The sequence below is a fragment of the Gadus chalcogrammus genome, chromosome 8, assembly GCF_026213295.1.
Source record: "Gadus chalcogrammus isolate NIFS_2021 chromosome 8, NIFS_Gcha_1.0, whole genome shotgun sequence".
Taxonomy (NCBI): Eukaryota; Metazoa; Chordata; class Actinopteri; order Gadiformes; family Gadidae; genus Gadus; species Gadus chalcogrammus.
In genome coordinates, this window is record NC_079419.1 from 19,758,778 (window position 1) to 19,784,785 (window position 26,008).

At 45.4% G+C, this 26,008-nt stretch overlaps 4 protein-coding genes across 4 annotated transcripts in view; 2 read left to right on the top strand and 2 right to left on the bottom strand.

Annotated features, from left to right (window-relative positions):
- dipk1aa (divergent protein kinase domain 1Aa) lies at positions 1-11,882 on the top strand. Its single transcript, XM_056596591.1, has 6 exons — positions 1-373; positions 3,873-4,007; positions 4,225-4,332; positions 4,608-4,784; positions 9,517-9,648; positions 9,996-11,882. Exons 1-6 carry the CDS (start codon positions 320-322, stop codon positions 10,680-10,682), a joined length of 1,293 nt encoding a protein of 430 aa, XP_056452566.1. The 5' UTR covers positions 1-319; the 3' UTR covers positions 10,683-11,882.
- Positions 10,886-20,497, bottom strand: rpl5a (ribosomal protein L5a). Its single transcript, XM_056597217.1, has 6 exons — positions 20,434-20,497; positions 13,769-13,935; positions 13,304-13,506; positions 12,434-12,611; positions 12,040-12,128; positions 10,886-11,891 (listed from the first exon to the last, which is right to left on the bottom strand). The coding sequence occupies exons 1-6, from the start codon at positions 20,495-20,497 to the stop codon at positions 11,789-11,791; spliced, it is 804 nt and encodes a 267-aa protein (XP_056453192.1). The 3' UTR covers positions 10,886-11,788.
- Positions 20,117-24,351, top strand: gfi1aa (growth factor independent 1A transcription repressor a). Its single transcript, XM_056596442.1, has 6 exons — positions 20,117-21,206; positions 21,483-21,689; positions 21,877-22,286; positions 22,402-22,539; positions 22,626-22,791; positions 23,053-24,351. The coding sequence occupies exons 1-6, from the start codon at positions 21,095-21,097 to the stop codon at positions 23,229-23,231; spliced, it is 1,212 nt and encodes a 403-aa protein (XP_056452417.1). The 5' UTR covers positions 20,117-21,094; the 3' UTR covers positions 23,232-24,351.
- The window catches only part of rpap2 (RNA polymerase II associated protein 2), an 8,078-nt gene continuing 5,584 nt past the window's right edge, over positions 23,515-26,008 (bottom strand). The window contains exon 12 of the mRNA XM_056596437.1: positions 23,515-24,357. Coding sequence (XP_056452412.1) covers positions 24,213-24,357 — 145 coding nt within the window. The 3' untranslated portion in view covers positions 23,515-24,212. The remainder of the gene's footprint in view (positions 24,358-26,008) is intronic.

Below are 26,008 nucleotides of genomic sequence, written 5' to 3' on the forward strand. Positions count from 1 at the left end.
AAGCCTTGCGCCTGCGCAGTTAATCTCCGCTCGGTGAGAGGTATGCGCCGCTCGGGGATCGGGGCAGCTGCAACACAGAGCCAACCGTGCATAGAGAGTGTCATTCCTCCGCCGTTTCACAGATCAGAAGCGACAAGTCGCTTGGTAGGAGAGTCCAGTCAGAAATGGGTTTGGGTTTCTCCGTCTCTTTTCGTAAACGGGGTTTAGAGACTTCGTCATCGGAGCGAATTAGGAAGCCGCATTGTGAGGTTGCGGTCTGCGCGTGTTGTGGATGGTCTCCCGCAGCCAGGTCCACGTATTGAGATGATCCATTTTTGTGATGGCGAAGGGTCTGTTTCCACGGGCCTGGGTGAAAAAGTCCTTCTACTTTCAGGTAATCGCTGTTTTGTCTACCATTCAACATAGCCAATGTATCAGCGTGAAACTATTATGACAACGATAACGGTAGCGTCATGGTGTCAATTCGGAGTGACAGCTGTAGCTGTAGTAGGAAGCATTGCGTTCCGGTAGCACACACTGCTTCGATCACCTGACTGCACTGGTCGACTTGTTATTATCAAAAGTTGTATGAATGCCGCTTATTTATTTATATATATGTTAACAGATGCCTTTGTTAATATAGCTACCACTTGGTGGGCGTTTTAACAATACTGATAACAGATAATAAAGGTAATGAGTAATAGACACCAGGGAATTGTTGCTTTAAAAAACCTCACGATCCATGTTAACCCCAAAGCCTTTGAGTGTCACGTAATCAAAGGTCACGTCGTACATATTTTCTCAGCCATCTCCTTATTAGCTTAGTTTTCTCCCACTCACTTTGGCTGTCAGTCTCCAAGGACTCTTGGTTTGAGCCCCTAATTGAGTCTGAAGTTGCATCACAGGGGAAATAATGCCCTGGTCCACATGCAAAGTGGAGCAGGGCAACAGTCATTGGCCAGGGGTGGCTCCCAGCCAGCAGCTCGTTTACATCTAGTAGCCCAGATAGATTAGCAAGTGTGGACAAAAAGAAAGAATGATTTAATTGCACTCAAAATGTATTTGGATATATTTTGGTTAAAGGAGTAATAACGGTGTGAGTTAGGTTTTAAGTAAATGCCTTTTAGATAGATTGTGCCCTTGCCTAACAAACCCTGACTTGACCACTTTGCAGCACGTGTGTATCATCGAAGTTTAACAAGAGGGGTTTTTATAAATTGTCAATGTGGTTAAGGGATAAGCGTATAGTGAATAAAAGTGGAGAGTGGTCTTATCGCAGACAGCGGGTCTGTGGCTTCACCTAGGGGATGCAACAGGCCACTCTTCTCTGGTTGGTTATCCAAGTACGGATTAGCAAAATAAAACCCACACACATAGGCACGTACACACATACACGCATGTAAACAAATACACACACACGCGGTCCAGAAGGGGTTTTCTGGCCCGGGGGGACCAACCAATTACAGTAACAGCTCTTGTTAAAGGTCATTTTTCTCTCCTAATGTGATGATGAGTCGAGTCTGTGTTTTTTTTGTCGGCAGTTAGTTGTGCGTTTGTTTGCACGGATGCAGCAGTGTGAGCTCCGATTGAACTGATCAAACAAGTTTATTACAGGAATGTGTTTCGGCAGCATTGGCAAAGACCTCTTCAAAACTCACAAGGACATATTGTTTTGTCTAAAGCTTCTGACACTGAAGTGTGATCCAGGTCATTAAGCAGCAGGTAGAGCAGGTGAGGACTCTAGGCCTGTACCTCAAGGTTTCCAACAGGTAGGCAGCAGACATGAGGTGGGGGGGTTCAACCCTACATTTAATCACACATGCTTTGGCTAAGTCCAAGTTTCTTCAATCAATCTTTTTGTCGTTTTGGAAACTGGTTGGAAAAGTATTGAGTGCTCACCCCAGGGTAGAGTGAGGGCGGAATATCCAGCATTTTCCTCTCTGATTTCCAGGTTTCCCTCACGCCACCACACCTATCTTTAGATATGTTTGTGTCTTGTCTCAACACGTAGGCTGTGTGTCATCAGACCCTACTTGACAGGGACACCAACCAACTGTCACGTGTTCCTGTCTGCGGTCAGGCATCAGCGCTGAACATGTTGTGTGATCTTATTGGAGGGTTGGGTGGCTTTGGCTGGCTCTCGTCTTGGATTTATGGATACTTGAGCTTGATCTAGGTTTGAATCTGAGCACTAATGTTATTATAGCAATACCCCATGTTGTCATGCCCGCTGCATAGAACAACACTAAGTAATTGTCCCCTCTGTGCAAGGCATTGGTCCGATTGATACATGTGATCGAATCCAGAATAACTTTGCTCAGGATCAGCTTAGTTGGCATGATGGCTGCTTTGCTGCCACAGCGCAAGAGTTGTTTGATAGCTTGCTGTCAAATATCACCGTTTACCTCAAGACAGCATATTATAGGTTGTGATTGGAGAGTTTAACTGTCATAGGCCAGGACAATGTTTTGTACCCCGCTTTTACCCCCTTACTCAAAAGCCTTATACAAAAGAGACAACAGTAACATACACGGAGCCAGTGTCCAGGACATGTGATTGGGAATCCCGTGACATCTTTCCCCTCTGTATCTAATTCAAGATACAAGAACTACATCGTCCATACACATACAGGATTTACAGTGAAATGAAATGGGCAATGGCTATGCGTTTCTGAAACAGTAAAGGTATTAATAATATAAATAAGAAACAGTGAAAAGCAACAAGATGCTGCAATAGATCTGAAGGGATCTGAAAATAGGTAATAAAATACCTGTTTCGTCACTATACGAGTGTCTGTGCGTGCGTACGAGTGTACAAGAGTGTGTGGCCGCTTTGTGGGGGGTCCGTTTGGGATCAGTGATCATATTCCTGATGGCTTTGGGAGAGACACTCCCTCTCAGTCTCAGCTTTGCTGCGTGGCTGCGGAGGAGCCTGCCTTTCAGTTGCTGATTGGTTTGACTGGTTGATGAAATGATTTCCACTGGGGCACTGAGGCCAGGGTCCAGCGTCCAACCAGAACTACTGCCTCTGTGGATTTATTGAGTGGGGCTTCAATCAACGCACCGACCAGTTCCCCACGCTTTGTCCTTCGTTTTCTTCCTAAGACACTCCATACGTTGTGATCGGTCATATGCTTTGTAACCAAGGTAACTTGGTTACCATTAGCTACCGACTAAGGGGTTGATAAGGAAGAATCATTTCCCTGTCAGACTTTCAAAGTGGACAACCCTGTAATGCCTGTAATTTGCATTTGAACAAATAAAGAAGGTGAATACCTTCCAACAGGATATCACCTCCTGCTCCACAAATGTCTGGGGGGAGATAGATCATATCCAGCGCTTGGATAGATATGCAAGTTGTGTGTGTGTGTGTGTGTGACAGGATAGTATAGTTAGACATTGGGATTAAAACGTATTGAATTCCAATGTCTACTTAAATTCAATCATAATACCATACCAGGTCTTCTGATTGAATTTCAATATTAAATTCCAAAGCGACTAGCAGACTTAGGATGTCTTTAGATGTATGCCATTAAGGAGCAGGAAGGGTTTGTGGTATCAGGCTCAAGGGGGCCTCCAAGTAGACTGTTGTCATTGGGATTCAAACTTAATGAAATTCAATCAAAATAACTGGTAAGGTCAAAAGACTTGGTAAGGTCTTTTGATTGAATTTCAATAAATTGTAATCCCAATGTCAACAGTCTACTTGTAGTCACCCTTGAGCCAGAAACCACGAACCACCAACCCTGCCATCTCATCAATGACATCTAAAGACCTCCTAAACCAGTAATCCGCTCTTGTTGAACCTGTGGGACATGCTACTTTTTCCTTTCAATGTTTGAATGCGAAATCATCTGAAGGTGTTCATCGTTGTTGTCTCTCCCTTGGGCTCAGGCTCGCATCTCCTTTGTGCGGGTGAAGTACCTGTTCCTGAGCTGGCTGGCGGTGCTGGTGGGGAGCTGGGTGCTGTACGGACAGTACTCCACCTACACAGAGCTCTGCAGGGGGCACGAGTGCAAGACGGCCATCGTGAGTCAAATGTCTTCTCCTTCTTCTTTTGTCCTTCACAACTCCTCCTTCCTGTTGTCTTTCATCCCCCATTTATCTTCTTGGTGGGCTTCAGCTCCATTTTTTGATTTGTGGAACGTTTTGTTGAGGATAAAATACTTGTCTGCTTACTATTTATCCTTCTCTTGTTGTTTCAATCAGTCTTATTAATGTGTGTGTGTGTGTTTGTGTGTCTCAGTGTGATAAATACAAGAGGGGTATGATTGACGGCTCCGCCTGCAGCAGTCTGTGTGATAAGGAAACACTCTCTATGGGAAGATGCCTCTCCACGCTCCCTAACAACCAGGTGAGGCGCTCGCTCGGCACATTCTGTACAAAAGGAGGTTTTATACTTATTTATTTTCACTTCAACTTGTATAGAGTCACTAAAGATAAATTATCCAACACTTTATTTTTGGTCTGTAAAATAAGTGTTATATACACACACACACACACACACACACACACACACACACACACACACACACACACACACACACACACACACACACACAAACACACACTAGTAGAGCGAGCCCTTCTCTGCGAGGGGGGGCCTGACCTCTGACTCCTGGTCTCCAGGTGTACACGGGGAGCTGGGGGGACCTGGAAGGCATCATCCGCTGCCGGCTGGGCGACGCGGGGCCCTACGAGCTGGGGGAGGAGCCTGAGCCGCGCAGGGAGGCGCCCGTGTTTGACACGCCCACAAGGGGCACGTCGGTGGAGAAGTTCAGGGAGATGGTGTCCAACCACCTCAAGGTGAGGCCGGCTGTCCAAAGGGTAGCGACGAGGCGTCGTATATGTGCTCTGTTGGAGCCCATGAGGTGGAGCTGAGAGGTGCAGTAGAGTGCGGCAGTAGCTCAGGAGGTAGAGCGGGTTGGCTGGTAACCTGAAGGTTGTTGGTTCGGTTCCCGGCTCCTCCTAGCTGAGTGTCGAGGTGTCCTTGAGCAAGGCACCTAACCCTAACTGCTCCAGACGAGCTGGCTGTCGCCTTGCATGGTTGACTTCGCCGTCGGTGTGTGAATGCGCTTTGAGTGGCCAATGGTTAGAAAAGCGCTATATAAATGCAGTCCATTTTATGCAAGGCAAGGCAACTTTATTTATATAGCACTTTTCATACACAAGGCAGACTCAAAGTGCATCACATAAACATTGTCATACAATACAATAAAATAATAGATAAGTAAAAGAAAAAAATATGCAAAGAAATGGGTAAAATTTTAGTATTAAAATAGAAAATAAAGGCAAAGTTAAAAAAGCTTTTTAGAAAGTGCAATGTATTTAAGATTTAGCAGAAAGCCATAGCAAACATTGAAGTCTTCAGTCTTGTTTTAAAGGTGTTCAGAGTTGGGGCAAGTCTTAAATCCTCTGGGAGTTTATTCCAGCTATTTGTTGCATAGTAACTAAATCCTGCTTTCCCATGTTTTGTGTTTACTCTGGGGATAATTAACAGATTGGTCTCAGAGGATCTTAGTGGTCTAGAAGGCTGATGTAGTGGAAGCATATCAGTTAAATATTTTGGGCCTAAACCATGTAGGGATTTATAGGTTAGCAACATGATTTTAAAATCAATTCTCTGACCTACAGGAAGCCAATGTAACGATTTCAGAATTGGTGTAATATGATCAAATTTTTTGGTCTTTGTTAGAACTCTAGCAGCAGCATTCTGAACAAGCTGAAGCTTCCTTAGAGTTTGTTTTGGGAGGCCTGTAAGGAGACCATTGCAGTAATCAAGCTTACTATTGATAAATGCATGTACAAGTTTTTGTAAGTCTTCGGTGGACATGAGCCCTCTATGTCTTGCTACATTTTTAAGGTGATAATATGCAGATTTTGTAACTGATTTGATGTGACTGTCGAAATGTAAATCTGAATCCATGATAACCCCTAGATTTCTGGCTTTGATTGAGGTTTTCAGGGACAGAGAGTGAAGGTGTTGGGTTACTTTAAGCCTTTCCGTTTTTGAACCAAATACAATTATCTCTGTTTTGTCCTCATTTAGTTGAGGGAAATTTCAGCACATCCATTCTTTCACTTGCTCAATGCACTGGAACAGCAGATCTATGGGCCGTTAGTCATTTGATGATAGCGATACATAGATTTGCGTGTCATCAGCATAGCAATGATGGTCAATATTGTTATTTTGCATGATTTGCCCTAGTGGAAGCATGTAGATGTTGAATAAAGAGGGTCCTAAGATCGAACCTTGTGGGACTCCACATGTCACGTTGGTTGATTCTGATACAAAGTCGCCAATGGAAACAAAGTAGTTCCTATTTTGTAGGTAGGACCTGAACCAATTTAAGACGGTGCCTGAAAGCCCCACCCAGTTTTCTAACCTGTCCAGAAGTAATGTATGGTCTACAGTGTCGAATGCAGCACTGAGGTCAAGTAGCATTAGTATTGAGGTTTTGCCAGAGTCTGTGTTAAGACGGATGTCGTTTACAACTTTAATAAGGGCGGTTTCAGTGCTGTGCAGGGGTCGAAATCCTGATTGGAAGGTGTCATAGCAACCAGTTGATGCCAGGAAGTGATTAAGTTGCTGGAGGACAACTTTCTCAATGATTTTGCTTATGAAGGGTAGATTTGATATTGGTCTGTAGTTGTTAATAATAGAGGCATCTAGGCTCCGCTTTTTTAAAAGGGGTTTAATAACTGCAGTTTTCAAAGCTTTTGGGAAATTGCCTGACTGGAGAGAGTTGTTAACTATCTGCAATGTCTACTGCTAGGCAGTCGAAAACATTCTTAAAGAGGTTGGTAGGTATAGTATCAAGGCAACAGGTTGATGGCTTTAGTTGTGTCACAGTTTCCACAAGATTTTGAGAGTCTATAACATTAAAGCATGCCATCCTTGCCACGTTATTTTTGCCTGAACAGGGTGGTAGTCCAACATTTTTGTTTGAAGTGGAGATATTGATGGCGCGTCTGATACCTTCAATTTTATCAGTATAAAAAGCTGCAAACTCATTGCATTTCTGCGTGAAATGGAGATCAGGTGGAATTTGTGTTGGGGGTTGGTCAGTCTGTCAACAGTTGCAAATAGGGTTTTTGCATTATTAGTGTTGGTTTTAATGATATTGGAGAAAAATATTTCTCTAGCATTTTTTAAATCTAAATTGTAGGCACAGAGGCTCTCTTTATAGATATCATGGTGAATATGAAGTTTTGTTTTACGCCAGATGCGTTCAACCTTCCTGCATTCTTTTTTCTGTGCTGTTACAGAAGCAGCTTTTCTCCAGGGTGCCTTTTGCTTTCCAGAAATCGTTTTAACCTTATAAGGTGCAATGACATCTATGACTTTCAAAAATTTCAAATTAAAGTTTTCTACAAGATCATCAGCAGAACATGGGTTTAGATGTGGTAGCAAGGAGATGGCCTTTTTAAAAAGTACATTAGAATCTTCATTGATATACCGTTTTTGGACTGTTTGATTTTGTCTGTATGTCGGGAATAAAAGATATGTTAAAGAAAACACAAAAGTGGTCCGACAAGGAAGGATCAGTCACAGAGAGATCAGAAACATTGAGGCCCTTTGTGATAACCAGGTCTAGAGTGTGCCCCTTACAATGAGTAGCCTCTTTCACATGTTGAGACAGTTCAAATGTGTCCAAAATGGTAAAAGTTTTTTTTGCACACTTGTCATTCAAATCAGCAGTATGAAAATTGAAGTCACCAGTTATAACTAGACAGCCAAATTCTGTGGAGATGCTAGACAATAATTCTGTGAAGTCATCGAAAAATTTTGCAGAATATGTGGGAGGCCTGTAAATAATGAATAGGAGAACTCTGTGGGAGCATTTCAATACAGCACTAAGGTATTCGAACGATGGAAAATCACCAAATAACATCTGTTTCCCCTGAAATACATTTTTAAATATAGCAGCAACCCCTCCACCTCTTTTTCCAGATCTACATGCATCAAAAAAGTTATAATTGGGAGGAGCTGTCTCTATCAGAACGGTTGCACTGTTAATTTGTGGTAATAGTGGTAATAAAGTGGTAATAAAATCATTAACTAAAAATGATTTGTTATTAAGAGACCTCACATTAAGTAGAGCCATCCTGATGGTGTTGTTGATGGGCTTTAAGGTTGTTTTTGGTTTGGAGGCAATAGATATGAGATTTGTGAGGTTAGCAGTGTGTCTAAGATTCCCTTTGTTTACTCTCTTAGTGGTTACAGCATGAATGCGAAAGTTGCCCTGCTTTGACGTAGGCAACCTTGGGTTCAGCAGATTATGTGAAACTTCCTTTATACTGTCTCTACGGCTGAACCCTTTTTTTTTTGGGCTGGGGCGCCATCCTCTTGGGTGTTACCAGCCTGTGGCCATGACGTGGCGATGCTATCATTGACACAGATGCAAGTTTGATGCCAACATATTCCCGTTTCTTAAATTCGGCTTGAAAATCGCAAAGGGAGGAGACATTGGGGCTGGAGTTGTTGTTTTGGCTATGGGAGAGATGAGGCTGGAGGTCATCGTCGATGGGGGAATGCAGAGGAGGGGGGTGGCCGTTCCTCGCCAAATCAGCATCAGCGATGGGGGAAGGCACAGTGTTGATGGCGTCGGGCGGGCTGTTGTCTCTCTTCAAGGTCTGTGGGCTGTGTGGGGGAGGCTGTAGTCTCGCTTCTTCTCAACCTGTGCTCTGACTGTGGCCTGTGCGTCAGACCATGGAGATTTGTGGGAAAGCGAGAAGAGAAGATTGTCCCTCTACAGTTTTGAGCCTAACCTGTTTGGGTGTAGGACATCTGCTCTGAAAAGAGCAGATGGCCCACAATTTTAGAGTTGTGGTGTGAAAGAGGGAGAGAACCGCTGAGAGCAAGAAGTTGAAACTCAGCGACCAAAGTTAATGTCCCGTCCCTCCCCACGTTCTCCCTCATTGAGTGTGGTTCCGTTTACGCCCCTGTGTTTGACACGCAAGATGGATCCCTTAGCCAATCCTGGTCGAGATGCCCTGATTGGTCTGAAATAGTGAAAGATATATATATATATACATATATACATATAGAGTGCTATAGCATGCCACAGTATTCATAGTGATCTTTTTTGCTTTAAGGTATTTGGGTTAACCTAAATAGTGCAAAGGTAAATGTGACCAGGCCTCCCATGTTAACATAATGACACTTGAACCTTTAGACTGAGGTGAACTTCACAGTTGACATATACTAATCAGCCTGTGGGCTGGACAAGAGGATGTCATAAAAACATCCTACCTAGTATATCATGCAATGGAACTAATTTAACCGATGGATTCGATCCAGGGTGGAAAATTTAATCACCGCACTTCTATCCAGCATTAAGGCCTATTCCTAATGGCCGTTGCACCATCCGGTGGAAACCCATGGAAATACTAGAAGTCTAGACAACATTGTTTCAACCGATAGCTTAATCATTAGAAATGGTTTGCTCTGAAGCTGCTTATTAACTCAGCCCTCTCTCTCTCTCTCTCACACACAATCTCTCTTTCACACTCTCCCTCTCACTCTCTCTTTCAGTCCAAGCTAGGGGAGCAGGCCAACCTCGCTAGCCTGGTCAGTCAAATCCTCTTTGTCGCCGATGGCAACAAGGACGGCAGGGTGTCCCTGCCCGAAGCCCGATCCACTTGGGCTCTCCTCCAGATGGACGAGGTATGAGAAGGCCTTCACCGAATACAAATCCGATTGACATGGAAATCCTTTGTACTTGTTGGCCCCAGGTAAATTATCCATTAAGACATTCACCATTTTATAATGGCCATTATAAAATCGACCCTAAAATGAAATCACATGTGGGAGTGTCCACGATAGGAAGGCTTATCAATCCATCATAATTCATAATTCACTCCCATATGTCACTATGGGGTAGGATAAACATCCTAATGGCTGATCAACATCGCACCCGGTGTTAAAATGGATGCCTTTTAAGCAGGCAACTATAAACTAAAGTGCTGTCTCATCCATCTCCTCTGCTGTGGTGTGTCTGGTGGACGTGGCAGGTGCTGCTGGGCCTGCTGCTCCAGGACCACGGCCACACCCCTCGGCTGCTGGGCTTCTGCGGGGACCTGTACATGACCGAGGTGGTCCCCTACGGGCCCCTGTACGGCCTGGCCCTCCCCTGGCCGCTGGTGTCCTGGGTGCCGGGCGGCGTGCAGAGGAGCATGGACCAGTGGTTCACGCCCTCCTGGCCCCGCAAGGCCAAGATCTCCATGGGGCTCCTGGAGCTGGTGGAGGACCTCTTCCACGGCACTTACGGCAGCTTCCTCATCTGCGACCTGGCCGCCGCCCACTTTGGCTACACCGAGCGCCACGAGCTGCGGCTCACCGACACGCGCGCCGTGGTCGCCGAGGATGAGTTCCGCCGCACCATGCGCTCGCGCCGCTGCGAGACGGACGCCGACTGCGTGTACGGCGTGGACTGCCGCACGTCCTGCGACGCGGCGCTGAGGCGCTGCCGCGAGGAGGCCGAGCGGCCCAACCTGGCCAAGGCGTGCGGCACGCTGAAGGACTACCTGTTGCGGGGGGCGCCGGCGGGGCTGGGCGAGGAGCTGGAGAGGCAGCTGTACGCCTGCATGGCGCTGGGGGGGGACCCGGCCGGCGGCCAGATGAACATGGAGCACTCGCTAATCCTCAACAACCTCAAGGCGCTGCTGTGGAGGCAGATCTCCCACACCAAGGACTCATGATCGGGGCCCGGCCGCGCCTCACGGCCCAGGGGTCCTGGGAGGGCCCCAGCCGGACACGTGTTGTTGGGGCCCTTTTCTCTACAGCGACGGTAAATCGACACGGCTGGAACAACCCTCAATTTAATTCACCCGAGATCTGCTATCAGAATGGCTCCTCATAAAGCGGATCCATGCTGGTGTGTGGGAGCCAATAGGGAGGATGCTGCTGTGACAGGAGCCAATAGGGAGGATGCTGCTGTGACAGAGGAGCCAATAGCGGATAGCCGACAAACTGTCCTATTTTATGTTCCACGACGTCGGATCACTACAATTGCACACATCATAAATGCTGATGGACATTATATATATACATATTTGACAAGAATGTTGTCGCGTAGGCTAGTTTAGCTCATCCGAGAGCAGTTAATGTTATAGGTTAAAAGGCGTCAACTACATGGGGCTTATGTGACTGGCCCTGTTCCATTAAGTGAAGAGGAGACACCCAATGAGCTTCAAAAGAGATCGATAGTGTTCTGTACAGCAGTCGAATACTGTGCAGACACTTCTAGTCCTACATTTTCGATGGCAATCTTTAAATGCCTTAATTTCACCCTAGGTTGAGTTCTACACTTGTGATTTGGGTTTCACTCAATTAGTGCCATAAAACAGAATTCTTAAAACGCTGAATGTTTACCTCGTCAAACTTAAGGAAATGGCAAACTTTGGGAATCTAGTCCATTATCTGAATGCTGACGTGAAAACAAATCCTCTGCTGAAAGAAGCTGTCATGAATTGAAATGTTATCATAAATGTATTGTCATATCACTTTGAGTGAAAGAATGCATTGTCTGTAGTCATTGATGTCGTTGCTGTATGGATATGCAAGTACTTTTTTGAAGTTGAAAACCAGCATGATTTTGCACAATAAAAACATACCACTAAATATATATTTTTCCCCAGATCTTTCTTGCCTTTATATTAGGTCGATTTTATACCCAGACAAGTCTATCCCGATGAAACAAACGGTTTCAAAATCTTTTAAACAGTTGGACGACAGGACCCAGCAGGAGTTTGTAATAAATTTATTTGTGTGCGAGTTAGAGGCCGTGGAGGCAGGGGGCCCAGGTCTAACCGTCCCCTGCCTCTTGTTCTTGCGCTCGAAGGAAGCTGGCCTTTTTCTGGGCGACGCGGTCCTTCCTCTGTGCCAGAGACAACTTGGCGCGGTTCCACCTGCGGGGGGCAAAGAGGCCATTAGCATTCTGCCCGTCAACAGGAGGACCACCGCCACAGTTATTCACTGGTTCAGTATAATATACCACTATGAGCCGGGCCTCAAATAGTGGGGATAAATATCATGGTGATATCAAAGGACACTGACCTCTTCTTCTTGACGTCTTTTTTGGGTTTCTTTACGTGAATTGGACTTGCTCTGATGCCGGCGTGTGCTTTTTTGTACATTTCTTCTACCTAGAAATTAAGAAAAAAATAAATAAAAGACTGGTTAGGCAGTGAAAGAAAACAGCAACCTGAGAAAAGACATCTCTCTCTCTCTCTGCTTCTCTCAGCCCCGTCTTGAAAGGACAGTAAGCATCAGCTAGTGCAAATGAAGGACCAACTACATTTTGCTCAGCATAACGTTAACATCATCAAGAAGCAGAGCGCTTAAAACAATTTACAAGATTATTACAATAGCCGTCAGGCAGATTTAAGATGCCATTTCGATCCAAAACCTAAGTGAAGCATCCATCATAAACGCGTCTTTCATGGCTTACTGTGTCTGGCGCGACTCCGTTCTTGATGAACCTGGAGAACTGCTTCTTGTAGGCGTCTTCGTCCTCCTCCATCAGGTAGGTCATGTAGTTGGACACGTTCATACCCATGATGTGTTTCCGGTGCAAATCTGCGTTGAACTCTTTGCTCTCCACATCATAACCAGGGAACCGTTTTAGACTGAAATACACAAACAAGACCCCCAAAAGTTTAGTTTGAGACACTAAAAATCGATACTCCATAACTAACCCCTTTCCACTAACAATAAAATGTATCCTTGTATTAATTTGTCTAGTATCATCTAATTTTAATTTAGTTTTGAATAATGTTTAGCCCCCTCATTAAATGAGCGAGATTAGTGATAATACATCAACGCTCCTACAGTACTGTTCTTTTAGTTCATCCTGCTTCTCTCAGCCCCGTCTTGAAAGGACAGTAAGCATCAGCTAGTGCAAATGAAGGACCAACTACATTTTGCTCAGCATAACGTTAACATCATCAAGAAGCAGAGAACGACCCGTGACGGGCTATGTTGCTATGTAACGCATGTACGGGCTTAGGAATGCTTTAGAGAACGTCCTAAAACAGGTTGCTTGAGGAGGCACTGCTACCGCACTGAATTGCCAACTTAAGTAACCAACAGATTCTCAGGATTGTTTATAGGAGCAGCATGCATCGGACGTGCAACACCATCCCTCAAATCCGACATGGGTCACTTTTGTGTACGGGTTTTTAGTCCCCCCCCTCCCAACCCTTTGAATTTCTCATTGACAGGCGATTCTGTATTGTGTGCCACATAGCTTGGCTCTTCCAATGTTCACATCGGACACGAGTAGTGAAACGGTGACGCTGGGGCCCTTCTCTTCACGTACCTGTGAGGAATAGCAAGCCCTCCGTCCACCGCCCCCTTCAGTGCTCCGAACACCTTGTTGCCCGTGGTGGTCCTGGCCAGGCCGGCATCCAGGTAGCAGGTGAAGGCCCCCGGCTGTCCGTCCACGCTCTCCACGTTGAACTCGTCGCCCGTCACCTCCACCTGCCCGTCGTACACTTGGTCCAGCCCAAACTTGCTGAGGAGCTAGTGAGGATCAGACAAAAAATAGTAAGGGGTTAAGCTGGCATATAACAAGACCCAACTTCAAACGATATGTCTATGAGTAACAAAATCCACGCCAATATTGGCAATAGCAGCCATTGAAAATACACATAACACTATAACCACTATTCAACCATTAAAAACTGCCTTGATCAGCAACAGTCGACCGATGAGGCATCGACCAGTTTAAATGCATATTGCTGGTGTCAGCACCAAAGCACTCTAAAGCAATTGTGTCTCTTACCCGGCGAGCCAGCAGCAGGCCAGTGCAGTAGGCCGCGGCATAGTTAGTCAGGCCGACGGTGATGCCATATTTGGGCAGCTCATGGGAGTAGGCTGCAGCCACTATGTGGTCTCCCTCGATCTTTGCATAAGCAATCTGCAACAGATGGGAGTGGAGAGAATGAAAGACTTATGAGAACATGTAGATCATACAAAACAGCAACTTGAGAGAAGTCTCTCTCTGCTTCTCTCAGCCCCGTCTTGAAAGGACAGTAAGCATCAGCTAGTGCAAATGAAGGACCAACTACATTTTGCTCAGCATAACGTTAACATCATCAAGAAGCAGAGAACCGTCCTGTGACGGGCCATGTTGTTAGGTATACGCATGGTAAACGTATGCATGTGCTTTGGACTGCGTTTGAGAATGTCCGGAAAAAATGGTTGCTAGAAAGGGCTTGCAATAACTACCGCATTGAATTGCCAAATAAAGTAACCAAATGTTTTTTTTTTTACAAATACGATCACATATTTCAAGCTGGTTATATCTCCAGGCAAAGACAACCAGTTCTACCCTCTCCCTGCTCAATGTTTAGCACAGGCTAGTAGGCCTGAGGGGCAGCTTACCTCTCCTCCTCCTGAATTTGACTTGGTACCTCTTGAAGTAGGCCTTGTTCTTTACCACTTTGACAAAACCCTGTAGTCGTAGAAACAGGACGGCTTAGCATGCATTCTGCACATGTTCTGTCTATAACTCACATTCATACAAGACAAGCATAGTGTGGTCAATTCTAAAATCGCGACAAGAATTACAATTCTATCTAGGATATCAACTGGTTATGAATAGCCCACCGTTATCTAGCCGTAACTAGTTATCACTGTCCTGCATTGTAGGTCACAACAGCTGGGAGAAGGCCACTAGTCGTGCCAGGAGCCGTAGCGCCACGCTGGAAGCTGGAGGACGGCATTTTGCCGAACCGGCTAAAAAATACCATCCCCACATCCAACACCATCTGACCATCTACTAAATATAAGCATTTGTCTAACAGCCATAACTATATTCGAAAATGGTAACAAGTGTTAATCTGGATCATATTTGAATAATAAACATACCATTTTGAGGGTATTTGTTCTCTCCTTCTTCGGGACTCGGTGATGTATACTCGGAAATACGATATGTGTCGTGACGTGTACAACCGCGACGGAAGTGGGTCAGGTAGCGGTACTTATCAACAGCGCCCTCTGTTGGACCGGGTGAGCATAGGACAGGATCACCAATAGGGGGCAGCAATGCATTTAAAACAAAGAACTTCAGAAGTATTTAAATTTGAACAAAAAATGAGTCAGAGGGGCTTATATTATTAATTATGTGCCAACCAATTTTGGGTAGGCAGTAAAACGACTGTAAGGTCTGGCAGTGTGGCGTATCTTATCCAAATTTCGAACATGCAGAAGAATTAAAAAGCATAGGTCACGTGACGCCTGCTCTCACAAAAATAAGTCTACCAGTGAAAGAGAGATTGTAAAAATATAACTAAATGTAGGCTACATAGACAGTTACAATTCAAAGTCATAAAAATATTATTTAATTGTACTTAGGGCAATCCAAATATTAAATTTAATAGCCATGTAACGCCATCAGCATATCGAACCAGTCTTGACATTGAGCACAGAAATGAGTAAGACGCTTAAACCCTTTACCGGAATCTTCTATTCTCATACAACACTGATGCGATAACACTCTAAGAAACACTTTCTACGGTCATTCCTAAATGACGATGACCGTAACTCACAGGGGGCACGGAGGTCAACAGGATGTGTTCAGATTTATTACAACTTGACAAACATCCCAGTCAACTTGTGTGTGTTTAAGTGGTTGGAATCACGGAACGGCCACTGTAGAAAGCAATAAACCACACACAAAATATCAACACATAGGTGGGTAGAGATTACAGTTTCACTTCAGAAGAAGCTGTCCTTATACATCAACGTCAATACATTTGTAACTACTTTATCACCGTGGAAGTGGAAATATTAAAGAAAATATCACTATTGTCTACCTTTGTATCTTGAAGGGAAGGCTTTTATCCCTTGCAACGGACGGTACAGTCCATTGGGAAACATGTGATTGAGGAGCAGGCAGGCGCTCAGCCCCGGGCTAAAGGACCCACAGGGAGACCTCAGACATCAGGGTTCAACCACCAACCCTTCAGCTGGACCTACCTGCTCAGGAGGATGGAGATTCCTTTCTTTTATTTGACCGCATTGATACAGTGCTTTTCTCCCGAGTAGCCACTCAAAGGTCCTTACAATATTGCCTAACATGCACCCACATTCATGCACACATTCACACACCGACGGCGGAGTCAACCAAGCAACGCGACAGCCAGCCCATCAGGACCAGTCAGGGTGCGGTGTCTTGCTCAGGGACAACTCGACACTCAGCTAGGAGGAGCCGGGGATCGAACTAGCAACCCTCCAGTTTCCAGCCAACCTGTTCTTCCTCCTGGCCACATGCCCTCCCAGTTGATCTTATAAACATGTCATGTTAATGAAGAGGCTAGTCGGTAGCACACATCTCTCTAAAGGTTTAATGAAAGTGGAATAGGATCAAATGTAAGTGCAATGAAGAAAGATTATGTTCAAATAGGCCTCAATAAATCCTCTAAAACAAGCAGTCCACTGCCTGTTAAGATATGGTGTGAAAATAACAAACAGATTCCTTGAAATGATAAACCACAGAAGTTGAGCAAATCTTCTCAGCGCACGCAGATCAGATTATATACAAGGGGAAGCAGTGTCTTCTGCTTTTCTGTTAAAAACTGTACAGACACCATTCTCAAGTCATACTATGTATGCGTTGTGGCATCAGATAGGAAATTCAAAGTCACTCGTCTGTACGAAAGCTCTATATGCAGCCTCTGGGTCATTGGGTAGAAGTGATTTCACAATGAGGAAAATCAAGATGTCTTGTCATCCCTCCACAGCCTTCGTTGTACGTTTAAAACCGTCGGACTGGATTCCAAAATTACATCAAACTTCAAATCCTGCTTTTCACACCCAAGAACATTGCCTCACTCAATCCTCTCCTCTGTTATTTTTCTTCGGAAAGACCTGGACATTGGCGGTGGAGTAATATTTTTTCACATATAGAGGACCTTTGGCATCAGGATGGAGAAGGGAGGTTTACTGTGTTTGACTCCGAGCTGTATGATTCAGGGTTGGACCCACAACGTTCGCAGCCCACCTGTGAGCTTCCTACAGCCGACCCTAGATCACATATATCCTGTGGATTCACAAGTTTCTCTGGATAAAGGGGACTCAAAAAGTCAAAGTCTAATAAGACTTCCATGCATTGATAAAGACAATCTGAGGCCCGTTCCGCCAGGGAGTGCATGACGACCATGGTCAAGGTCCGATCTGAGGATAAGAAGACCGCCGAGAAGCAGAAGTGCCAAAGAGGGTGATGAGATGCAGTGGCTTCTTTGTGAAAGCAACCATATATTATTTTCCCATGTGATCAGATGTTTCACACGCGTGTTGCCTTCTCAGACAGATAGAATAACACCACAGATTTCAGCACAAAGGGACTCTGTTTCATCAGGTTGAGGATAGCCTCCCCTTCAGCTGTTTCTTCACATCATTTTAAATGTTTTAGTGTCCAACTGAATTGAAACACATGTAAGTCATGATGTGTGATTTAGGCATGTTCTGCTTTTAATGCTGACAATAGCACACGCACATGCACACAAACACACAAGCGCACACACGCGCACACACACACGCACGCGCACACGCACGCACACACACACACACACACACACACACACACACACACACACACACACACACACACACACACACACACACTTTGCGCTGACTTTTAGATCACTTGTAGCATATACTGAGCAGCAAGTGGGAAAAACCTCATGGTCCTGACCTCTGACCTCTGTAACAGCACTCTCCACAATGACCAGGAAGCAGCGAGCAGGTTTCCCCTCTTCCGCAGACCTCCGTTTCTGGAGGTTCACTCTTAGTATTGGAGAGGGAATTTACAACCACCAATACGCGGATGGCTAAACACAGGGGGCCCCGTTGATCTCAGTGATGGATGAGGCCCTTCAGCTGAGTTGATTTGTGGACTGTTTACAACGCAGTGTTAAAGATCTGTTGCGTGTTGTGTTCACATCTTTGTTGCTGTTTTTTTGTTATGCTTTGTCTTATAACTGATGGTGTTGAAAACATGCTTGACAACGTATTTCTAAAGGGGTTGAGTTGAGTAGCCTACCAGTGAGCAGGCCTTCTAGTGACTCATTCTGGTATACAGCATGAATCAAAAGCAGCGAGCATATTACTTATTACATAACCAGTACACACATCTTTGTGTCGCGATCACATTTCTTATCGGCCGGTCATCAATCAGAAATGTGTCTCAAACGCGTGAAAACATGACGGTAAGGAGAAAAAAAGAAACAAAGAGAAAGAAACTGCCTTGTGGTCAAGAGTGGCAGTTAATCACTCTGTGTGTTCACACACTCAGTCACTATCTGGCGGCTGCAGTCCAGCCGAGGCGTGGAGACGGCTGCAAGCATACAGACGTAGAGGAAGCAGGACTGAATCTGTATGCAGATTCAGAAATATGAGGGAGGGGGCCAGGGGAGGAATCTGAGGAGGAGTCCGACTTTTAAAGTGTGGTCAGAGGACTGGCGGCAGAGGAAACTGTGAAGGAGTGAGATAGCACGATCTGTTGCCTTGTTGTTTTTATTCTGATGTCACAAGGGGTTCAACGGTAGAAGTAATGATGTGGCAAGTTTACCACTGGGCGACATGAACATTACATGACATAGAGGAGATTAAAATCAATATTATCAAACCAAATGTCAGGTTTCTGGAAAGAAAATGAATGCTTATTGTAAACATCAAACATGGTTCTTTGTCATTCCTATAGCTCGCTATTGGGTTAGTACATTATATTTTTGTGTACATTATTGCCAAAAACGTCAGCCTACTAATCTTTGTACAAAAAATGGGATCACAAATAGAGGCTACAGTCAGACCCTTTTGTAAGTGCACTGCAGAGAGGAATTTATAATACTTTGCTTACTTAGTATTTGAAGATCAAGAAAATATATTATGTCGAGTACTAGGTATAACTACCATAGCAACCCTCTTTAATAGCCCAACCATCTTTTTATCCCTGCTTCGAAAATATGGCATCCCAGCTGATAATATGAGGGAGAGTCTCAAAGCAACAAATATTCACAAATAGAATTGCTGTTCTACATCATTCTCAATCACATTAGACTGCTGTAAAGCGATTTACGATGAAGTACAGTCACAGCATTCATGTTGTATTTTCCACTCCGTTGGTTTCCTGTTCTGAGTTTGATTTTGACTTTAACAGTATTTACAGATACGTGTGCTTCTCATTTCTCTGTGGCCATTCTCACACTTCCCTCACAAAAAGCAAGAGACATGATGTGAACACACTTACAACAGAGTGGTGGAAAGGAAGAAAGAGGTACATTTGTTCTGCTTGAATACCTTTAAACACACACACACACACACACACACACACACACACACACACACACACACACACACACACACACACACACACACACACACACACAGACCCTAATTTTAAATTAAGCTGTAATATTACAGCAGGTTACCAAATCACAGATTAAAGCTATTTTTATGACAAACATAAAATAGCTTTATGGAAACATGACACGTTGTGGTGTCATTTAATTTCTTACTCAACAAGCTGCTGTCTGCTTTATTCATCAGGTGGAGGTGAGCCTAGGAGCAATGGAACAAATGAGAGAGAGAGAGAGAGAGAGAGAGAGAGAGAGAGAGAGAGAGAGAGAGAGAGAGAGAGAGAGAGAGAGAGAGAGAGAGAGAGAGAGAGAGAGAAAGAGAGAGAGAGAGAGAGAGAGAGAGAGAGAGAGAGAGAGAGAGAGAGAGAGAGAGAGAGAGGAAGAGGGAGAGAGAGGAGAGAGAGAGAGAGAGAGAGAGAGAGAGAGAGAGAGAGAGAGAGAGAGAGAAAGAAAGAAAGAGAGAGAGGGGGGAGAGAGAGACGAGAGAGAGAAAGAAAGAGAGAGAGGGGGCAGAGAGAGACGAGAGAGAGGTAAGTGTGAAAGAGAGAGAGTCAGTGTGAGAAAGTGAGTGTGTAAGCGAGGGAGAGAGAGAGAGAGAGAGAGAGAGAGAGAGAGAGAGAGAGAGAGAGAGAGAGAGAGAGAGAGAGAGAGAGAGAGAGAGAGAGAGAGAGAGAGAGAGAGAGAGAGTGAAAGAAAGAGAGAGACGGGAGGGATTTAAGTCTTAAAAACTGAATCTCAACCTTCTGCAAATGGGAAGTTAGAGAACTTCTAGTCGCGTGGACACCAGCTGCTGTGAGTATATGAGTATGGAAACCTGTGTCGCTATGTCAACTAACACAGGTTCTCTCGCTGCAGCTGCAATAAACAAATCCTTTCTCAGGCAAAGAAAAATCGATAACACGTCTTTGCTTTCCCAAGGATTTTAATCAATTTGTTCTTTTTTTCAAACTTTTGATTTTAGTGAGTCGTTAAAACAGTGGAGTAGGCCTACGGGTGATTTTAAAGATAATACCCTGCGGGGAATTAATGATGTGAGAGACAATAAGGCTTAAGTTATTGGATAAAGAGTGGCTGTGGTAAGGGATACCTCGGGTCCACGGTCGCAGGCTGTCGTGGAGACTGCTGCCCGGTGACCTGTAGACGCGTGTCATCAACGGGACACCTGCAGCACTCCTACAGGTGTCGCTTTACAGGAACAAACGGGTCATTATCTAAGAGCTGGGATCAGCGCATCCACTAACCATCCAAAAATGTTTTTGATGGACATATCTTGCCAAAGATTTTCAGTGTCGGGAGGTATCGTAAAATTATCAAGAAAAGTGTAGATTATTTAATTTTGAGAGGATGGGCTACAAATCGTGTTAATCTATCAAAATCGAATCAACAAATCAAATGTCGGTTGATTGCTAAATAGCTACAACAAAAACAAACAGTGGCTGTCTATATTTAGCAAGCGTATGAAGTTATTTGGAACAGAATAGCTTTGTTTCCGATCCCATCTTCATACAACCCCTCAGGGATCTCTGTTTTGGCCACCTGCCCGACAACACCTGGTAGACGAGGGGTTGCTTTGCGCATGCGTAATCGAAAGCCAAAAATCCTGATGCCGGATCACCTAACAACCAATGGTGTTTAAATCTCTCCAGTGACAGAGGCAGAGCGGTGTGCAAGTGAGAGCATTGCAAAAGGCCCCTGACCCAGGAGGAAGAGCCCCAGAGACCCCCCCAGAAAACACACAACCCACAACCATGCCTCGGTCCTTCCTTGTGAAGAGTAAGAAAGCCCACAGCTACCACCAGCAGCGGTACCTGGAGGACGACTTCATCCGGCTCGACACCGTGCTGGCCTACGCCTCTGCAGGTAGGTCCCATTAGAACCAGCCTCTAGACATATATCAGAATCTGGATCTGAATTACTTTTATTACATCTAATTGTACAAGTATACCGACACGAGTAAAAGGCTTGGCTCCTCAAAAGCCACATAGCAGCAATAAAACATGATACAGTTAATAAGTAAAATAAATGATGTAAAAATAAGTAGCAGTGGTCTTGGTAGCAGCCACTGTTGAGCTTGCATTGCACGTCATTGTATGATTTTGTATCCATGCAGGCCTCTAACAGTACCCTTTTTATCAGAGCACAAAGCTACGGTGGAGTTTGAGGGAAGTCTGGAGGCGCAGGAGGAGGCCCGCCGGCGCCAGGCCCTGCTGTCCCCGGAGTCCCGGGTGGGGCGCACGGCGCACCCCTCGTCCTGCTCCCCGCGGAGCTACGAGGGCAGCGTGTGTGACCGTTCATCCTCCGACTACGACCTCTGGCGTCCCCCGTCTCCGTCCTCCTCCCCAGGTATATATAGGAATCAGCTTTGTGGCAATAAATACACTTAATAAGGCCTTTTTTTAGTGTGAATTTCAATGAATAAATGATACATTTCTACTTTAAAATAAAGAAAAGGTAATTTAGGTAATTTATTTTCAAACCTTCACATCGAGCCGTCATTCATAAAACACTTTTTTTTTTATCTACTCTTAAGACTCAGAGAGCCGCTCCGTGAGGATCGTGGAGGACGGCCACCACTTCAACAGCCCGTTCGCTCCTTACGCCGCCTGGACGTCGTTCCCCGGCTCGGAGATGAGGCACCTGGTCGAGAGGACCTACCAGCATGTCCAGAGGCCCCGGGAGCCCGACTCACCGGTCAGCCTCTATGGGCCCGACGACCACGGCCCCGCCGACCCCCGTTACGCACCGCAGCAGGGCGCCCTGCACGGTGGATGTTATCCGGACTATGCTTCCACCGTCGCGCGCAAAAAATACCGGATTCAGGACGAGGAGGCTTATCTAAACCTTAAGCAGAAGCCGAAGGAAATTAAATCGGAACATGATCGGAGCTTTCCCAACACCGAGGCCGTGAACGGCTCCTACACATGTATGAAGTGCTGCAAGGTGAGACCCCCTCTTAAAACGTCAGGATTAAAACGTATACACTTTTTGTTGTTGCTGTAGTTGTTGTTGTTCATAATTTTTTGATATCGACCTGTGTCTCCCCCCTGTCCCACAGGTGTTCTCCACGCCGCACGGCCTGGAGGTCCACGTGCGCCGCTCGCACAGCGGGACGCGACCCTTCGAGTGCGAGATCTGCGGGAAGACCTTTGGCCACGCGGTGAGCCTGGATCAGCACCGGGCCGTCCACTCACAGGTGGGGACTGGGAGCCCTTACGAGCTCTGTAGACCGGGCTTTCCCCTGATGCTGGTGTCCACTAACGCGCCCTGTGATCCCCATAGGAGAGGAGCTTCAACTGTAAGATATGCGGGAAAAGCTTCAAGCGCTCTTCCACGCTGTCCACGCATCTGCTCATCCACTCGGACACGCGCCCGTACCCGTGCCAGTACTGCGGAAAGCGCTTCCATCAGAAGTCCGACATGAAGAAGCACACATTCATCCACACAGGTGAGAACCACTCGCCGTGATGTGGTCGATGGGACATCCAAACCGAGCAGGTCTATTTATAATTTTTTGCACAAGAATCAATCAACTACCAGAACAGATTATTTAAATACATATTTCTGTAATTTGCACTGCATTTTTGCACTACAATCAATCGTGGCAATCGTTTTACTCTTGTAGTAAGATGTGATAAAAGTAATTCTGATTGAGATAGTAGAGGCCATGGACTGACGGGTGGATGTTTTTATTTGTGGGTCCTTGCAGGGGAGAAGCCCCACAAGTGCCAGGTGTGCGGCAAGGCCTTCAGCCAGAGCTCCAACCTCATCACGCACAGCCGCAAACACACGGGGTTCAAGCCCTTCGGCTGCGACCAGTGCGGCAAAGGGTTCCAGCGGAAAGTGGATTTGCGGAGACACAAAGAGACGCAACACGGACTGAAGTAAGGATTGACGCACAGATTGCGCACCTGAACCCACGAAAGTCTATACGCGCGGGCCTCTGAGCCAGGGAGCCCGTGAGAGACCATAGGGCCCTCCAGGTCTAAAGTCTTTATTCAGGCCAGTTATTGAGGACCCGTTCTGCTCTGTGGCGAATGCAGGGCTGGAGACTTGCATATTAATTATGATTAATTGTCTATTTATGACTCTAGGCCTGTAGGCCCGGCACACCGACTCTTGGATTAAGAATTGTGTACTTAAAGAAAAGCACATATTTATAGCGGAGAGAATATTTAATTTGCCGTTTTAATTTATTTTATTTTTTCATGTAGGATCCATAGGGTTAGTCGTACTTGTTTATTTTGTAATGTAATGAATTAAACCTTGTTCTTAAATATGACCAAAACGCGTACCATTATTTCCAACAATCACGACCACAATTTACAGGTCAGCTCAAAAGGAAGCAGGATTTATGGACGTTAATGGACATATCCACACACAGGCCTCCTGAACAAATTACCTAATGACCCGAAACATTTCATGTGGAGAGGTTTTCTTAGCACGATATGGAGGAAGGCCTGATTACTATGGCAAGCCACACGCACCGTCAGCTCAAATTATCTTATCACTCCTCATATTACTAAATTCGTTTGCTCACTCCCCCTAAAAAGTAACAGGCTTTTACGGTTGTTTTTTAAATCCTGAATTGCCTGTGCTGTCTATCCCAGAAGGTTTGCTGTACCATGACAACATTTACAGCCTGTTTATATCACTGTAAGGCATATCATCTGCTATGTGAAAAAATTATTTGCACACAAATCAATTCCTAAACAAACAACGGAACTCAGCGACCGTAATGAACGACGTGACATTTATTGGATCACATCAGAGGACCAACATGTTGCCTACTCATTTTTTTATTTCATATTATTGTCAATTTCTCGTTGTCCCCGTCGTTGCAAACCAAAAGGTGTGCAGGTGCGTGTGTCAGTGCGCTAGGGTCCTGAAGAGTTGGAGTAAGGTCAGCAGATCTGGCCGCTGCAGACTCAGCTCCCGCAGCAGCTTGTTGACGTGCTGCACGGACCCTGGGGCCGCCAGGGCCCCTTGCACCGCGGCCGACACCTCCGCCAACCTAACCACACACACACACACACACACACACACACACACACACACACACACACACACACACACACACACACACACACACACACACACACACACACACACACACACACACACACACACACACACACAATTAAAAAGCGTGCAGACAGAGATGAATCCGCAGGTGTCAACGCAAAAAGAGGAAAGCATTGGCACGGCATTGATTTTATCTACATCCTTCCCAATCTCTCTACAGCTGAAAGTATACGTGTTTTAGTTTAGAATTCCTCTGTTAGACCTCACACCTTCACAATGCCTCAACACTTATTGGTTTTACTTGCGCATTACATATTTTAAGTTATTTTTTTATCGGGGCCTATCTGTTGGCGGAGCAGCTCTGGGCCAAAGCCCCGCCCCTTGCCTCTACCTGTCTACAGGTGACTGTTGTCCGTACCCTGCCTCACTCCCCGAGGTCTAGTGTTGCGCCATCCATTATTCAGCCGGCCGTGACAATAGCGGGCCGGAGCCGAGCACAGCTGCCCGGCAGCAGACACAGAGCGCCGGCCAACAAATTATTCATGACGGAGAGACGCGGTGGGAGCCTGATATGTGTGGGGACGTGTGCAGTAGAAGAGTTTGATGTGTGTGGGGAAGTGTGCAGTTTAAGAGTTTAATATGAGTGGGGATGTGTGCAGTATGAATAAATAAAGAGAGAGAGAGAGAGAGAGACAGGGTGCAGACACGGGGGTGACGATAGAAGAGTCGATAATCAATATAGTCCAATGAAGAATATTGACCAAATTGTCAACCTAATATAAAACGATGCCATTATCAATAGCAAAAAAACAAACTTTTCAAGTGCCCTTGCTAATTTTAGTTTCTGAAAGAAGAAAACCAGAGATGTATGTTTAAGAATAAAAAATAAAGTGGAAAGAAATGGGCATTAAATAAATGTAATTCAGGTCTAAAACAACATCGTGGAGCATTTTACCAGAGTCCAATCTGAAACGGGTTATAAATCAGAGTTCTGTTTGGCCCTTCAGTTCCTGCTGGCCGCTTCAGTTGGGCGTCAGGTGAGATTATTCCCATCCGCCTTTTACAAGTGGTGTTTATGGTGTGTGTGTGTGTACAGACTTGTGTTTGGACAGAAAGTGTACAGGATTGCAGTGAGTGTATCATATAGTCCACATCACGGATATAGATTGTGTGTGTGTGTGTGTGGGGGGGGGGTGTTGTTGGACTAGTACAAGATAAGGCACTGAGGCGTCTGTGTGTACACAGACAGGAGCAACAAGGAACTGCTCAGGGATACACGGTCCCAGTCAGACATATGCTACCATACCCACACACACACACACACACACACACACGAAAAGCTCACTTAGGTTGAGAATACAAAGTTAAACAAAACCTTTATTGTTCAACGCTTCCTGAGTCATTAGAGAGGGAATGGTGTGTGTGTGTGTGTGTGTGTGTGTGTGTGTGTGTGTGCGTGCATGGCGGTGTGTGCGTGCAGTGTTTTTATTGAATCAGATTGAATGACTTCATCGTTTTTCTGAACTTGATTTATGATCTGATTAGATGTTCAAATAAGGCGGAGGATCCCAGGAACCAGAGCGGAACTGTTATCCCGGGCATTATACTGGGAGGAACCTCGAGCACCCCACTGGCCCCCC